Source organism: Chelonia mydas, chromosome 12 (genome assembly GCF_015237465.2).
Source record: "Chelonia mydas isolate rCheMyd1 chromosome 12, rCheMyd1.pri.v2, whole genome shotgun sequence".
Classification (NCBI taxonomy): domain Eukaryota; kingdom Metazoa; phylum Chordata; order Testudines; family Cheloniidae; genus Chelonia; species Chelonia mydas.
The window spans coordinates 16647137-16665647 of NC_051252.2; the positions used below are offsets into that span (position 1 = coordinate 16647137).

The window sequence follows — 18511 nt, forward strand, 5'->3', positions numbered from 1 at the left end:
GGTGATTGTTTGGTGCTTAATTGAATACTTCCCATTAGCTCTCTTTTCTCAGATTGATTTCTGTACTTCCTTAGCATAATGAATACAGAGATTTGCAAGAACAAAAAGTGCTACTACCCTATTAGCCATACCAGGAAAATAAATTGACACATTTCTCCAATTAAACATGCTGGGTTTTTTTAAAGTTCTTTGAGAAATTCCTTGCTTCTTACACACCAGATAACAAAATCTTTTAATGCCATAATCTCTTCGTAATGTAGGATCTTTCTAGGTCTGAGGCTAGACTGTCTTATGTTTTCAAAGCATGAGTTACAAGAAAGGGACATTCTTTCCAAAAGACACAGATCTTTGAGTAGTGTCCCTATGGATGCTCTATGTCAAGCGTGTATGTGCTTTCGATTGGAGATTTTTGGTAGTAATGCCCGTTTGGTGCACTCATGCACCCTACTCATCCTCATGCCATGCAACAAGGCTACATAGGGCTGCATGGATGAATCCCTCTCAGTGCCTTCTCAACCACCTTGGCCTGAGACGGCGCATCCAACATGCCCACTTCAGTCAGTCAAGCTTGCCTCAACTAGTCTTTAGTTAGTTGTTAGTTTTATTAGTTTAGTGTTTAGTAATGTTGAATTTGTTGGTTTTTGTAAGAGGATTGTGCCTTGTCTTTATTCCCCTCCCCCTTCTTGGAGGTTCTCCTTCGGCTCGGAGATATGCCAAGATCACCAGGGTTCTGATATTGTCTCACTTGCTGGGAAGTGATCCTGGTCAGTGACTGGCATTCCTGGTACGTTCGTTCTCTAGGAGAAACATATGTTCCACAGGAGTACAATTTCTGTTTAGCCCTGAAAAGCAGGGCCAGGAAGAAAAGGGAGAGTGAGATGAGGAGGTTTTATGATGGAGTGCTTCCTCTGCCTCACCTCAGACCCAGGGCAGGAGATTTCCCCTCCTCCCTCCCACGCTCACACACCAGTCTCTGAGCAAACATAGTACCCTGTCAGCCTCAGCCCAATGTTCATCTCGACCTTCCATACTAAAGTGACCCTTTGCATTATCTGGATACGTAAAAATTAGGATTAGAATTTGGTAATGGGTCAGATATATATCAGGTTTTTATTTTACCTGGAGCAGTGCTTAGTATCAGAATGTTTGTTATGGACTTATATACATTAACTTTCAAATAATATTCTTAAATAATATAAAAATAGTATATTTTTTGTGCAATTGATATTCATTATCTTTTTTGTTAATGAGCTGGCAACTACAGTACCACTTAAAAAGTCACTATTTGCTGCTTGGCAGTATTTTCAGTTCATCATGGCGTTTGTTCCAGTGCTGTTCCACTATTCATAGAATCCCTTTTCAAGCACTTGTGGATACAGATGGTTGAAATACCATGTAAAATTCTTCTCTTAGATCCTCCTGAAAGCAAATAGCTCCTTATATGTGCAGTACTCCCATTTGGTCTGAAAGCATGGGATTTGTCTCTTAGAATTGGACATGTGTTGTAATCCCATTTCCATGCAAGAACCTTAACATGGTGCTATTCCCTTCCATTTGCTTCTATCATTATGCATACATAAGTGTATTATTTGTGCTGTACTATAAATTTGGTGATGTTTCTAATGACATTCAGAAATTTTTGCAGTCTTTTAAATGTTGCAGGGTTTCTTTCTTTGTTTCTTTCAGCAGCCCACTTTGATGAATGACAGGTTTTCATTCTTTTTCATATGGGGGAAAAAGCAGCTTTGCTTCCCTTTCTCCTGAGAAATTTTACAAAATATTCCATAAGTCATCTTCGAACCAGTGGTGTTTCCTTCTTTCAAGGTTCTTGGGATCATTTTCTTTTTTCTGAAGTCATGTGCCAACTTGTAAAGATACATAGCAGTCTTCAGATTCACTTTTGTGTCTTGAAAGTTGATCTAAGAAATACATTTTTCTACGAGATAATAAACTTGTCATCAAAATGTAAAAATTATCTTTCATCCAACCAGAATTTTTTTCTACCAGCTAAGACCCTGATCTTGCAATTGACCGCATGCAGATGCACCACTGTGATTTCTCTGAGCCCCATTGCAACGGATGGGGTTCTGTCTGGGCGCACATCTGTGCATGTGTGCTGTCAGTTGCTAGATCAGGGCCTCAAAAAGTAATACAGTGCATTTGTCCACCTGCAGTTTTTCTTTTAGAGTCTACTAGTAACTGGAAACAATTTACTTTGGGAGAACTCAGTATACGGTTATAATTAACCTAGTGACAGTGACTGTCATTCACAAATCTATTACTTATTTTGTGTACAAGATTGTAAGAGTTTTTTATAAAAATAAATAAAATCTGTTAGCCTTGACGGTGTCACCAGACTCCTCGTTGTTTTTATAAAAATATAGCAATTAAAATAAATTGACTGATTAGCAACAATCAGAGGAAACTTACAACTTACTGATCCAAGATATGTTTATACCTCAAGCACAAATTAACTCTCCCTTACTTGGGATAGCCTTCTTTTTATGATTATTTGTATTGAGTGATTACTCGTTCACTAGTCAGCCCCAAACATGTTCTAGGTGCTTGATAGACAAGAAGGAGAATTAGTATGCAGAGATTAGTATGGCTTTTTTTAATGAACATCAATACAATGAGATATTTTGATGTTCTATATCTGTCTGAGGCTATGCCTACACTTGTGGTGGCATGAAGAGTACAGACTCTACATGACCCCCCAAGCATGGGTATAAATAAGCAGTGCTTCACCATCCACATTGCTAGGTGAGTAGAGCAAAGACATGCCAGAACCTTAGGGTATGTACCCTATATGGCTCTCTACATGCCCGAGCAGTGCCACTCCTGTCTACGCTCTTATATTTTGCATGTAGCGTCCTGCTTCTGGAGCCTTTTCCCGTCACAGAGAAAGGCTTCAGCAGTGGGGAACTGCCAGAGCTTTTTCCCGCTACCTCTCCCCAGCCAGAGCTTTTCACTGCTGCATGTAGCTACATACCACAGTGTGGCTACAGCCTGCTTTCCTATATAAAGTGTAGCTATATGTACCTTACATAATGCTGCCAGTGTAGACAAGGCCTAGGTAATGTAGTTGCTGGTCAACTTTTTGTTGGAAATATACTTTGCTTGAACTTTGAATTGTACTAATTATAGGTTGGTTAACTTATTTTTTTAATAATCTAGTTTCTGTACCAGAGTTTCTCTCTCTTTCTTATATTGTCTTTTCTCTAATGAATTTCTTCCTTCCTTGTTCCGTAGTATCAGTCAATATCCATGTACCCATAGAATGTAAAATCTTGTAGGTGTAAAAGTCTGATATTAAATCATTTGGTCTGGAAATTCAAATGCAGAAGTTGTAATTGAAATGTCTCTAAGGTTCTTTGCAGTTGTGTTAAGTAAACCTTAGTTTTGTTAAGTAAACCTTAGTTTTGTTTGTGGAGTTTGGCTTACTTAGAATTTGCTTATTCTTTAAAGTAAATTATTCCATTCATTGTGAGAATTTGAGAAGTAATCCTGTGACATGATATTTATACAGAAAAGTAAGTATTTGAAAGTCTTTCTAGTGGGAACTATCTGTTCTGTGTTGTAAAACTCCTGTTGTCATTTAGGCTGTTGTGTAAGTATTTCCTGTATAGAAGTGGGGATCCAAAAGAATTTTTACCATGTTTTTTTTTTAAATGATTGCTTTAATCCCACAATTTTACTTTCTTAGCTTGCTGCAGTACAACAAATGAACCTGCTAGCAGCTAATCTAGCATGTGAATTGATATAATTACAAAACCTCCACAACCATGCGAGTTGGTAAAAAAGCTAGTTGTCAAAGCAACCATTTTTCTAAATGTTGCTTCAGTTCTGTGGTTATAGGAGAGGAACATACGAAACCTGTAACAGTAGCAGTGTAGATAAAGTTCTCGCAGTCTCCCGAGGTAATGATATCCCATATTTGTTTTCATTCCACAGACATCTGATGTGCCAGTGTCTTGTCTGAATAGAATATACCCACACAGAAAATTGGGATGTTAAATGGTCACAAGTTATGGCATTGCTCCAGTAGCAGATTCTCACCAAGATGATGATGTTCAATAATAATAACAACAATACCTAGCTCTCATACAGGAATGCTAGCACTTACATCCAAACAAAAACACAAACTTCTGTGATTTCTGTAACTTGTAGTTTTTGTGTCATATGCAAATTTGTGTGTTCTGATTTGTGTTGTCATCCAAGATATTAATGTATGCTGAAGAATACCAGACCCACAATCAACCCCTTAGGGAATTCATACGTGTTCCACACACACACATGCCATTCCAGTGTAACACCATTGATTACTTGTGGCTGGTTATCCCTAAGCAGTATTTTTAGCCACTTAACTGTAATTAATATTTTTTTCCACTGATATTAATTGTGGACACAAAAATTAGAACTGGTCTTTTAAAATGTGGCCCATTTTGTCCTCTAGATTTGTTATACCCCGGCCTATTAGTACATAAAGCTATTTGCTGTGTTTGGCATGGCATCTGTGTCACGTATCTGTGTTGGCGGTAACACTAAAGGTTCCTTTGCTGTATTGGGTAGGTTGTGGCTGGCTCTGGATGGGTATGCAAACTAGGAAAATGTCCGCATTCCTGCACCATCAGCCAACCACAGTTCTTGGGCTCCATCAAGCCTCTTCACTGTGAACACTTTGCGTTCTGTTGATAAATTATACTTTTTTTTTAATGCTCTCAAGTTACGTTTAATTGATAAGATCATACTTTTAGTAACCTTTGTTAAATTCAAGATTTTTCATATTGGTAGGAAAATGGATTGTATGTTCACACTGAACACACAAACTTGGGGGAGAGTCTGTAGGACCATTGCAAAAATAATTAAAATAAATCTTGTTTTTTCTACCAACAGGCATTTATCAGGCCATTTAGAGAGCATCATATTGATCAAACAGCAATAACCAGACATGACTTCATTGAGACCAATGGAGATAACTGTTTGATAACCATAATTCCACTGGCCTTCATGTTCTATAAATTCCTCTCTCAAACACCAGGTAAGCTTGTGTTTTGTTTTGTTTTTTTCTTGGTGGACAAAGAGGGGTGAGCACCTCTGGTCATTGTCAAGGGACTTCTGAGGTCTGGTTCTCTACTGCCTTGCAACTTGTATTGTCATTGACGCCACTGCAAAGTTTTAATGTTTGCAGGTTGGAATTCTCCACTCACTCTGCACAGGTGTAAATGATGAAAAAAGGTATGGGGCAATGGGAAATCAGGCCTGTGATTTTTACCACTGAGAGAGTCTAAAGGTGAGGATTGTCTTTTTCCAAAGTGCAGTCCCTTGGTCACAAGCTGCGGCAGCTGAAAGTGTGGGCTGGAGGTATGTTTTGTCGTTAATGCTCAGCTTGTATCTTGCTGTTCCTCTTCCACAGAGTCTGTGCTGAAATGTACTGACTGCTGTCGCAGGTATAGGCATGGAGCAAGGAGAATCTTGATCCAAGGGTCATGGGCTAAGTGAGCCTGGGAAAGTTCAGGTTTTGCAGGCAGCCACACAGATTGGTAAATTTGCAGAATCTGAAACCAATCTCATTCCTTTGTTTTGTGCTCCAGGGACTGAGTCTTGGAGTGCCAGACTCTTCTGGGAATCAGTCTGCTCTCTCCTCCTCTCCACACTTCAGGGAGAAGGACTGCAGCAGTGCAGACTGCTTCTTAACTAACCACATCTCTATGTCGCAAGAGCTCCTTACCACCTAGGCTTCAAGGACCTGGTGTCCAAGACTGTGGCTGTCCTGGGCCAGTGTCTGAGAATCTCCTCCCTTTAGTCTGCAACCCGGTGGTGAGTCTTTGCTTGGCCAGTTGATACAAGTTGCAGTGGAATATCACAGCATTCTCTGCTGAACTGAACTCTGTGTTCAGGGTTATTTGGTTTAGGTCTGAAAGGCTGGGGTGTGGCTAGCCCGAATTTCCACTCACATGTTCACCTGGCCCTGCTAATAATGAGCTGAATTTCATATTGCCTGTACTGCACAGCCAGCTTGCTGCAGAGAATCTTTTGCCACAAGTACTCCTTTTCTTTTAACAGCCTTAATAATTCCCCTAACCATCCAATTAGACTAATAATAAAGGCTTAATTACATATCCAGTTAATCATCAGATTTGTTCATGGAACAGCTTTAATTGGTAGATACAGCTGTTACAATTTTCCAGTTTGAAAGCTATCACCCATTTTTGCTCACAGCTATATTCACCCAACTGTTTTTATTATTGGGACTTGACTGGCATTATTAAGACAATAAAAAGGCTCAGGAACTAAGAAACCTAACAACCCACTGCTATTGCAGCACCCTTCTACCAAACGCTGCCTGGGTTCAAGCCTGACCCTCAGGTTTATAGTGCTTTGTACTGCACATGCTGAAGGAACTCCAAATAGCAAATGGCTTCTTTACAGGTTTCCAAAAATGAAGCTGTTCTGTATTCTGCCCAAGTGGTTCCCACAAAATGATTGTTAAAGACTTTGGGACCTGGAAGCTTCTTGGCTTTGTATGATTCAATAATGCACTACCTAAGCCATTTTGTAATAGATCCTTCAGTAGCCCTGAGTCTTTTCTTATTATGGAAACATATAAATTGGCTCATCCTGTAAAACCCTTCAGTTTTAAAATGTAAAACGTAATTGCCTTATGGACATTCAAAGAATGTAGGTGCTTCTCTGGGGAGGTTTTGCACTGAACCAAAAGATGACAGAACTAGTTACTGATTAAAAAGAATGGAAGAGTTAACCTCTTGATGCCAGTTGTCAGGCTTCCCCCCACATTCATATTTGCTATGCAGCTATAATTGCTACTCTTTTTTTACACCACAAAGATCTGTTTTTGTTTTCTTTGGGGTTCAGTGGGGTAACTGCTTACAGCAACCTCGTTGTCTTAATCAGTTTTTCCTTTGTGCTTTTTAATCAAGTGACCTGTGCAACTGAGACTAGCATTCCCCCATTTAATAAACCTCCTGATATCCCTTCTGTGCTTAGAAGACCCATGTGTAAGGTTCAGCCTCTGCTGACAATATTGGTCTTTGCTGTATGTGTCTCTTTGAAATCACCTTAATTTAAAAAATAAAATAAAACCTTCCACTTCCAGTGTGTCCAGAATAATGAATCCACTTTAACATAAATAATTTTCTATCAAAGCCTAAGAAATGGCCGTATTTTTAGGAAGCATTACACCCTAGGGAAGTAAATGACATATAAAAATGAACTTTCAAAGTGTTGGTCTATAGAAAAAGGAGCAGTGTGTGATGGCAAAAAATGAATTTCTGTGAATTAGCACAACTCATTATTCGTGCTATACACACCTTACTGTCTTATATTCCCTGTACTTAGCTGGAATATAAAATAAAAAAACTGCAGCCCTTCTCCCTGGCCCTCAGTGGCGGTCTCTCTGATTGGATGCCACCTACAGCATGGCAGAGAGCATCAAGAAGCTAGAAGCTGGGAAACATGCAGTGTAACCGTTTCTTAAAGTGCATATCACAAGTTAGCTTTATATATATTTTGTTAATGTATTCTAGGTTTAACAGACCCTTCAGTTCCCACTAACAACTCATTTAAGAGGGGGAAGAAACATGCAGATCAAGAGCACTTTGACAAAATGTGGTGCCGTAGCTGAATCCTTTAAAAAAAATGGAATAAAAGACTTCATAAAATACACAGGTGGATAACTTTTCAAGTGAGAGGAATGATAGTACCTTGAGAATTATGTCCTATATAATGCTTAAATTCAAAGCTTTTTGTGGCAGGGCTTTCTGGATTTTGTCTATCTAGTACAGCGCCAAGCATATTGCATTTAACAAATAATAAACGTAGTGTGTAGATTTCCTATTAATTTTCCTTCAAATAATTTGCAGAGCTATCCACAGTGTGCTTATATTCCTGCCACAGCAACATTAACTTCTGTAATCTGGGGTCAGGGAGACAGACACTAACTGAATAATCAATTCACCTCTCTGTTCATCAGCACTGTATTTTAGAATGTACATATGCAAACCAGATGTAGGTAATTTGGTCTATGGCTTGCTCCTGCAAAGTGTTGAGCACTCTTGCAAGGTGTGGAGTACCCGTAACTAACCCTGGCCTTAATAAGAGAATCTAGTCATGGCATGCAATCTTCATTTTCCCCCCAAGTGTCCTTTACATAGCAGTCATGGGTATTCTTGTTGGCCACTTTGGAAGATTTTTGACAATGTCCTTCTTTTGCCATGTTTTAGCTAGCTGATGGTATCTGAGCAGCTGCTGCTCCAAGTGGAAGAGTTAACTGCTGAAAATCTTGGATTCACATTTATGCAGTTTGTCTGTCATGAGGCTGCAGGCAACAATGTTAGGAACATATACCAGTCATTAAAAATCTTCCGAACATCTCATGTTAATTTGTTGATAAACCAGTCCAAAGGCTGAAAAAGGGACAGTGTGAAATGAGTGCAAATAAAGAAGAGACATTTAACCTCACATTCCACAAGGGATATTTAATAGAGATGAACTTGAACTAAAACATCAGATCCAAACCCCCTCAAACTCTGGGGAAGTGCAGTTCTAGATCAGAACTTGGCAGTTCAGGCTTAGCTCTTTAGCTTAAGGAAATGTTAGAGAAGCCGTGGAAACTTTGGGAAGAACCTGTCAAGTCTTGGGGCATTTTTTGGTAACCAAAATAAATCACTCTCCTTTCCGTTTTTAGTGCAAATGAAAAGAGCCGTGTGTGCAGTATGTTATGGATGCTGAGCCTACTGGACTTATAACAACCCCAGATCTCACCTCCTTTTTATGTTTTGCCGTGTGATTGAGGAAGTAAATGAGACTAGAACTTCCTCACCATTAGAATATTAAAAATCCCCACTAAGGATCTATGGTTTTATGACCCTCTGTGTTACTTCAGTATTATCATTGGATTCTGTAAGGCTTAACATGAAGCCCAATTTTTAACTCCATGATCCTCAATGAAGGCTACTCAACTTTTTGTCCTTACCCATCATTTACAGGGATAATTTTTGTCTCTTTAATTTTTAAATAGAATCTATTTTTTTTAAATCAAGCACTTAGAGTTAATTGGTTTGGAATTTAGCACATTGTTTTTATATCTGCTACACACTGTTCATTGTGACTACCAAACCATCAGGCTGAGATTCCTTGATTTATCCCTGCCATTATGCAGTATAGTACCTGGCTTACAACCATATCAGGAATCTTTTTTGGTTTATGATGGTTCATTAAGTGCCTACAATTAAGCATCTGTTCAAACTAAAATGTTAAATTTTTATGACATTTGGGTTCAGCACAAATGTCATATTTCAGTACTTGGCTCTTAAATACTTTATTTATTGTGACTTCCTAAATTTACCTTTTTATCCCCTTTTTCCGTAGTTACTCTGTTGTTCGCTCTCACTTTTCCAAAGTTGTCCGCCACTCTGCCCTGCCTCCCTGACCCATCGCATTTTCTTGCCCCCTGCCCCTTCTGTTTCCTTCTCACAGCTGCACCTCTTTCCTATGCACGAAACATGCTTTCTGAATCCACCATTTAATTTCCCCTGCCCCCATTTACGTGAACTCACTTCTGCCTTATCACCCACAGGTGTGGTAATTAAAAAAAAACAACAAACATATCGCACGGAATATGACAAGCTGTGCATGTGCCAAAATGAAGTTGCCTTGTGATCCTATAACTATGGTTCTTCCCTGCCTCTCCTCTTCCACCTGAACCCTCCCCTTCTCTCCTCCTCCCCCCCCTCGTTGTCCGTCCCTGTCTTGTCAGTATTTAACGTTAGCTCTTTGGGGCAAGGAACAGGTGTTTTAATACATTTCTGTACAGCATCTGGCAGGCTTTTGGGCACTGTAAGTACAGGGGAACACGCAGGGTCAGTCTAGTAAAGGGAGTCTGATGGGCTCAGAATGTTCTCTCACTCTTTGGGACCAAGCTCTACTCTGCACAGAACCCAGGGGAGGCAGGATATAGATGCAAAGGTGTCTTTATGCCACTTTTCGAACTCCCTGGATTTAGGAGGTAATTAAAACTGCCACGTGACTGGTTTAACTTGTGCCTAGCTGCGCACAGCCACATTCCAGCCTCACGGAACAGCTGGCATGTAGAGGTACTTCAGCTACTCCTCTTCTTCCTAGCCATGACCCCCATACAGCAGGCTGGGAACTAGAAATGCTTAGCTGGCCAGATCCACCAGAACTCAAGTCCCTTTGTGCCTTCAGAGCATACAGAAAGTCCTGGATCTGGCTTCCACGCTTAATCCATGCAAGAATAGATTAAGATAGTGTCTGTGGATCTGGGATGAGGGGGACTTGTGGAGCCACAACATTTGGCTCCTAGGATCCATGTAGAGGGAGTGTTGGGATTCACTTTGTGTGGGGGAGGTAACTTTGTCAGCTGGGAGAGCCAGGAGCACGTTGAGCTCACATTTTTTGGAGTAGGGACCTGGGGAAACTGGATCTGGTCTCAAATTAGACATAGTCTGAGTAATCCAGAATAAATTTAGGCATGCTGCAGAGGTGTTATTTTCCTGTAGGTATAATGTGGCTCTGGGACATAGAAAGGAAAAGGAAACTTAAATTGAGTTAAATACGTATTTTCCTTCTGGTATAAAATGTATTTTCACAGCTGTATAGAGTGATTTCAAGTCAGAGCTACATTAACCAGGGCCTGAACTGCAACTGGCCAACAGGGTGAATTTATACAATTCAAAAATTGCTTTGTTTCTAAACCATAAACACCTAGTATTTCCATGGGTTTGTTTTAGGACATGCCCACATACAAACTTCTAAATGTACTATTGTATTGCTGCTGTTCTGCCATTGCCAAGCTACTGTGCTTACCACAGGGTAACCTGTCCTACTCCCTCCAAATTCCATTGTGATACCAATACATAAAGTAGTAAAACGTTAGTGAGGAAGGTCATTGTAAGTATTGTCTGCTCATTTCCACTGACAGTGAGAAACTGAAATGCCCTAGATGGATTGGCCTGGGTAGGAATTTATAGAGCACTCTTCAATTCTACAGTTAAAACTAGTATTGCTGTGGTTTAGTTTAAAAACAAATAACCAAAACCCTCCAATTTTCCCTTTTAAAATAGTTCTTGGCCTGCTTCTAGGACTAGCAGGAGAAATAAAAACATGAGCTGCTCAATTGGACAAAAACACACATAAGAATGTGCAAAATGATTTATTGAAAAAGCTGAGAAGCTCAAAAGGTTTGGAGACTGGGCTTGGTAGGATAAGCACTTAAAGCTTTTACACCAAGCTCACCCAAGTGTTTTGAACCTATGACAAACCTACCCCGTGTCCTGTGGTGATGCTCTGCTTACTCTCACAGTCCTGGAATGGGCCTCTCTATCCTTTGTTCTCCCCTTGTGTGGAACTAGTAGCCAGGTTGGCTACTTGGGAATATGTTTGGAGTCAGACAGCAGGAGGTATCTCCGTTTCTGTCTCCCTCCCCTACCACCTTTCTGTCCGAAATCGTGACTTCCATCCTCTCTACCTCTTTTCCTTGTTTTCCCTTCACATCTGCTAGCCTTTCTGCTCCTCTCCTGACCATCACCCAAAGACATCATGTGCCTTAAGAACGGGTGGGAACTGATGGTACTAATCCCACTAGATATCTGGCTTCACTGTCTGACTCCTCTCCCTGGTGGCCTCTGGCCACTCTGCTCTCACTGCCCATGTTTCTCCCTGCTGTGACCCTGCAGTCAAATATGCCGAACAAGGATGGAGGCAGCATGTGTACAAGGAGCTGGCTAGAGAAGGTAGCTGACCTCCTTTCTGGCCCAGAAAAGCACCCACAGCACAGAGTGGAAGTGAAGATCTAAAATACCAAAGAGCTGTAGCAATGCTAGGCAAAAGACGGAAATCAGGACACACAGTCAGAAAAGGGCCCTGAAAGCTCATGGTCTCCAAGAGACTGTCTCATCTTAACTTTGTGGTTGCAGGGTGCTTAGGTTCTTTTTTTATACTAATAATACGTTGGAATGACACCATGATCAAAATGCCATGGAAACAGTCCTATATTCCCTGCTTGGAAGTTTTGCAGATGCAGACAAAGATTTTCAAAAATGGATGCGTGGGGTTATGCTCCTACATAAATGACCTGGGCTCACAAAAGTTCAGGCTGTTTTGTTTACAGCGGTAAAGAAGGATTTAGAAGCCCATCTTTAGTCACCCTCCCTCCCCTTTTTGATAAAAATCTTGGCATAAAATACACATTATCAGTGTTTGGCTGACTCACACCATGATGTGTTGCTATTGTTATATAAAGAGAGACCTCTTTCTGTGTTCAGGTTTTATTTAAAAGCCAGCGTATCTTGAGGGCTGATCAATTGCTAGGTCAATCCTTGTTTGAGAAAATGCCCTTGTGACCACATCTGTCGGGAAATACTGATGTGGAAAGCCCCATGTGAATCAAGTGGGTGCTGCCAAACCCCTGAGTCAGAGAGGCTCTATGAGGGGAGGTGTGTTGCTCTTTGCTGCTGAATCAGGATTAGCCTCTGCAGGAGCTGGGCCTGATAAGCCCCCTGGAGTCTGCAAAGCTGAAGTCATAGAAATTCACTTTTAAAATATTGAATATGGCTCTAAACTATTAATAAGGGAATGGATTGACGGGCATGCATCTTAATGTTTAATGTGTCCCTCCCACCACTCTAGCAAAGCATCTGTAGGACTTACAGTGTTTTCTACCATTTTGTGATTTTTATCACTTGTTTTTGGCTGCCATGGTGCCACCTCTTAATCAAACAGATATTTGAGGTCCCTGCTGCTGCTGATCCTACGCACAGAGTGCTGCTGATTGACGTGGGCCAGAGTGCCCAGCATGGCTTGCCTAGGCTGAGAAAGTGGGCGAATGCCCTCGCTCTTGCTCTGTCCCCCTCCAAGTCAGCCCTGAAACATTTGAGTATCTAAAATGGAAGCTCAGTTATTTTCTATGGGAATTATTGCTCGTGTCAACTGCGAAGAGGGAAGTTTAAAAAAACCCACCAGCACATCAAAAGGAAAGCCTCCAGAAAGCCAGAAAGTAGGTGATAAAAATAGGACATTTCCATTACTGAATTTTGAAGCTGTATGACGAGGTTTTTTCTTTTTCTTTTTTTTTTAAGGTAAAAATTACTTTTTATAAAGCAAAAACAATTCTGGGTTGATTGTAATTGATTTCTACCTACAATTAATAAAATTTCATCTCATCCTGCTGCTACCATTTAACCCGGAAGTAGACAAGGCACTGGCTTGAGACCTCGCTTTAAAGTACTTGTAGTGATTTCACAACAGGCAGTGAGACACTCCATATGTTATAGATCCTAGCAAGGCAGAAGCCTGCTACAAAACTAGCACTGTAATTCTTGAACATACTTGCTCTTCTTATTCACGCAAACTTAATCTAAACAGGGCATGCAATGTCGCAAATAGTTTTGAAAGTCCTGTGGGTATAATACTGGTTATGTTGGAAATTAAAATGTGTATTTTTGTTAGAGGAGCGAGTATGCAACTATAATGTATTTTAAAAGTAATAATGTGTCTAATATAAATTGTGTGCGTATAGAATATAAAATTATATAATGATAAACTAATTCAGCTATAATTGAGCCCCATCTGGTGGTGGTATGAGGGAACAACGGATAAATTATTGCAATGGCAGAGAGAGATTGTTCACACAAGAGTTCAAACCTTTTTTCAAAAGACTTAAGTCTTAACTAATAAATGTGAGGCTAATGAAATAGTATCACTTTTAATCATAATATTCCTTTCTGATAGTCATATCTTAAAATAATTGTCTTTATAATTGTGTGTGTGTGTGTGTGTCTCTTGAGGGTTTGTGAATACGATCGCTTCGGTGAGAAATACAGATTTCAGTGTCATCTGTAGCATTGCTTGCCTGTGCTGCACTGACTAGGAAGCCTTTTCGCTCTCTCTGATCCAAAAAAAAATGCTCGACAAGTTGTTACATATTCCAGAAAACAGATTAAATTATTTGTGTGGACTCATTAATGTAATTGACAAAGCTTGGCTATCCCACTTTTTGCTCCTCGCTAATCTTTCACTTTCATGGGACTTTTCCCCCCATCAGTGTCCAAAAACAAACACACAAAGAAAGAATGGGGATCTCACTGTCTCCCGAGTTGGCTGCTAGAAGATAGTAGGTAGCAGTCCTCTATTAAGACCGGGTGCAACAGTGCTTCAGTTATTGTTACACAACATGGCCAGAGCGCTGTGGGTGTATGTGCATGTGCATGCACGCACATTATCTATTTGCGGGCACACATACAGTAGTCACCGATTAGAGTCAACAGTTTCCACAGTGGGGTCAGGGATTCCACAGTTCCTTTCTGTCCTAAATATACAGAAAAATTGTTACGGGTAGGGTATCACAGAATGGTAAATGTTGCCTTGTTGTGCTGAGCTGTGCCATATGAAATAGGCATAATAAAAGGGTAGCAAATGAATGAATAAAGTTTGTAAAGGGCAAAGAATGCCAGATGTGGGAACGGAAGTTCGGCTTTCCTATCTCCTGCCCTTGTGCATGTTCCCTTTGATGAAGTAGGCTTTGGAGTGGGGGATGGGGCAGGATGTGGATTCCTTTTACCGAAACCATTGGGAAATGGCTCCTGTTAGTTCAAGGGACTAAGAAATTGAGTGTCTGACTAAATTTGCTATGCACACACAGTACATTTTCCTTACCTGTGCACTTTGGCTAATATCCAGCCCGAAGTATTAGATAAGAGCTAGGTGGTATCACCTTATTATCCAGTGCATAAGGGAGGCAAAATACCCATTTGCTATTCAGCAGCTGCTGAGCCATTTCACAGAGGCTGCTTTATGAAGAGGAATGGCTGAAGTCGTTTATATGGGGAACTTATGCCATCCCCTGTGGAAGTGGTGGGAAAAGGAGGATCCACACAGCAGCATAGTCCTGCAATGCACAGTTCTTACATGCTTAGCACCCCCATCACTTTGCCAAAAAGGGAGGGGGGGAGGTGCACTGGTTTCAGTGCAGTGGGACCTAATGCAGCACTCGCTGCTGGATTTTTAGGAGCTTAGCACAAACTCCATGTAAAATCAACTACATGTGCAGTGAGAGTTTTGGTGAATTGTAAGTAAATCAGATTGAAATAGTTTTCCACTGCAGCACTTGGCACTTCTCAGTGAGACCTATTTCCATGCCAGAGTTCAACTTTTTTTACTCCCAGCTGTTTTGACTGTTGAGCTTTTTTTTCTAAAAAAACCCCAAACCACACTTTTTACTTTGCGCAGTGTAAGTTAATACGCGATGTTTAGCATGGACTCATCTGTAGTTGCTGTGACTGCTATTATGTCTGTGGGTTATGTCTGCTTTTCATTAATGTCTTAGGACCCCCAAAATGAAAATAGCGTAGGTTGGCTGTCTCTGTAAGAGTTCTCCAACTCTGGCTTAGATCTATTCAGGAAAAAGCAGCTTATGGTTTATGTCATAAGCATTGTTTAGTCATTGACGCTATTGTATAAGGGTAGCTATTGAAGTCTGAACTGTTCTCTTGCCTATAACTATATCTCTGTATTACTGAACGACATAATCTTAGCTTTCTCTTGCACAATTTGCTTTTAAAATTGAATGTGTTTGCATAAAGTCTTACAAACTGCTTACTAATCAAATGGTTGTTTCCCTGTACAGAATATATACATCAGACATATGCTTGGGAGTGCTTTATGTTTGCACTAGCTATTTTTGTCACAGTGACTAATCAGATTCATAAGTGGTCCCATTCCTACTTTGGGCTGCCTCTATGGGTCACAGTTTTGCAAGATCTGCACATCATTTTACCGAGGAACCACCACAGAATCCATCACGTAGCTCCCCACGAAACCTATTTTTGCATCACTGCAGGTAAAATAAAAACTCTGAGAACCATGACATGTCTCATGTTGTGACATGGGGGGAGGGAGGAAGAATTTGGAAAGTTGAAAAAATGTATTGCTATCGGAATGGATTATTGCACACTGGATATTTTTCATTTGGTGCTGCTTCCTAATAAGATGTGTTCACTTTAAAACTGGAGTTTTAAATACATAAATCTGGTGCTTTCTAGAGTGCAGTGCTGAGAATTCTTTATCTTTCATGCTAAGTTAGACTGTTAGAAACTCTACTCATAGAGGAGAGAGATGTTTCAATGTTATACAGTACTGTCGTATTACAGGAACAGTTTTATGTAGTAGCATTCAACCCTTCATATATTGTATGATGTGTGTATCACAGATAGTAACATATTTGTATAACTGAATGTAACACACATAATTGGCAAACAAATATTGCAGTAATGTCAAAAAAATTTTTATTTAACATACCTGTGCTTATATTAAAACTCCTTCTCTGTAAATTGTTAGCTGTAATTTTAAATCGACTAGAAATTCTATAAAAGGAAATATGTTTTTAAATTGCTCATGGCTTCAAGGATAGAAGCTACTTATGATTTAGTGAAGTTAGTTTGTACCAACTCTGTGTTGATGATTCTTTGGTACTGTTTCAAATGAATCCATAATCATCTACTAAGTTTTTTTTTTTAATTTACTCCATTATTGATGATGCCTTTGAAAATTTGTTTTGATAGTCCATACTTTAAAAATAGATCTCAAATAGGTTTCAGAGTAACAGCCGTGTTAGTCTGTATTCGCAAAAAGAAAAGGAGTACTTGTGGCACCTTAGAGACCAACCAATTTATTTGAGCATAAGCTTTTGTGAGCTACAGCTCATAGGGTAATTTAAGTGGAAAGCATTTATAATGCCCACAGAAGGAGTATTGAGATTGGGGCACTGAACAGAATGCATGGATCTGAAAGTACAGTGATCTAGTGGTGCATAAAAGATAGTGAATGAAGCTCAGGAGAACGATTCCCAGGCTAGTAAAAGCTTGTCTTCTCAAGGATGTGATACTCTAGAAATGTAAGAATGCATGGCGGCGGCGGAAGAAAGAGAATGGGGGCAGAGGGTGTTAACGGTGCTTTGCAACAGTCCTTTGACATGTACTTTAAACATTATCATTAATGTATGGGTTGGCAATGGCCTTAGGTTATGCTTAAGAAGAGCAGTAACTAGCAAGTTATAATATTTTAGCAAGGGGAAAGACAAAAAAGAGACATGATTGAAAAAATATTTTTAACTCCCAACACTTTTTCCCTTCCAGGCTGGCTAAATTACCCCTTGGACAGAATGAGATTTTGGAGGAAAATGGAAAATATCATAGAAGCATTAACAGGTCAGAAACCTCGAACTGATGATTTACAGTGGGCATGGAAGATGCAATAAAGCACTCTTAAAGGAAAAAAAAAAAAAGAACTACTATGTCATCTACAGAAAACAAGCATCTCTTTAGCACCATGGATTTTAACCTCTGGCACAATGAGTTTATGAAAACTTTGAAATTCTGCAGAGCATTGCTTGCAATGTCACAGAAAAATTTGATGATTTGCCAGCTTGGATATCCTGAGGAGTTGAAATACAATGGTATTTGGAACATACAATAATTGAATGTAATTGCTAATCTTGATTGGTTTTAAGAGACTATTATGCCTGATGTTGTATTTATTAGGACTTCTGTATCCTGTTACTGTACTTGGGTGGATACTCACAATGCATCTGACTTCATAAATGCACCCAGAAAAAAAAGATATGTTAATTAACATGAAGTACCTTTTGGCTTCAGTGTAAGTAAGATACATAAATTGGTTTTGTGCCATTGTATGCTGAAGAGTTTGTATTGTTTAATTTGCATGATGCAATGCTTCAGTATAGGGCTAAAAAGTAATTTGACTAGATCTTTATTTTTAAACAGCCGAATTTTAAACTTCTGTGTTTTGGTCATGATTTTTAAACTGAGATTCCATTTGCCAGAGTTTTGCAACCCACAATGATTTGTTCACTCAATTTTTCCCTTTAATCCGTTCATTCATTTATTTTCCTGCAGGTATAAAATGTGGAGGCAATCTACTGTAGGTACAAAATTGCGCCAAAAGAAATGAAGCTCAGGTTGGAAAATTATGCTTTTTACACTGTTTAATACTAGGAAGTCTTAACCACTGTTGTTTGTTGTTGTTAAATGTTTATATTTCAGAGGCTCCACTCCAAATTAGTGGTTTCCATTTTGTAGGCTCAGCGCAAGGACATAGTGCCTACCTCAACGATCTTATGATTTGAGTAGACAAACAACATACAAATAATGGGGTCCGTAACTGTGGTTTTAAATTCTTTAGAATGAATGAAATCTTAATTTAACTAAAATTAATGTCTTGATTTTTGAAAGGCATATTTCAATGAGAGAAATATGTGCATCTTAGAGCCATCTGTAATATACTTATCAAAAGAAAACCCCTTACCAAATTGCTCGAGTGGGGCATATTGTAGGGTTGTTGTTTTTTTAATGCTAGGAAGCAGATTTACCATGAGTCTTTGACCTGATTCTGGTTTCACACTTTTATATGTCGGTATAATGCCATTGATTTCTATGGAATTGTATCTGACTGAACC

The 18511-nt window shown here is 39.6% G+C and overlaps 1 protein-coding gene across 2 annotated transcripts in view; it reads left to right on the forward strand.

Moving 5' to 3' along the window:
* The window catches only part of LOC102929896 (plasmanylethanolamine desaturase), a 74268-nt gene extending 56948 nt beyond the window's left edge, over positions 1-17320 (forward strand). For both annotated transcript variants that reach the window (XM_043526349.1, XM_043526348.1), the window contains exons 4-6: positions 4897-5041; positions 15665-15877; positions 17172-17320. In XM_043526349.1, coding sequence (XP_043382284.1) covers positions 4897-5041; positions 15665-15877; positions 17172-17293 — 480 coding nt within the window. In that variant the 3' untranslated portion in view covers positions 17294-17320. The remainder of the gene's footprint in view (positions 1-4896; positions 5042-15664; positions 15878-17171) is intronic.
* The last annotated feature ends 1191 nt before the right edge of the window (positions 17321-18511 follow it).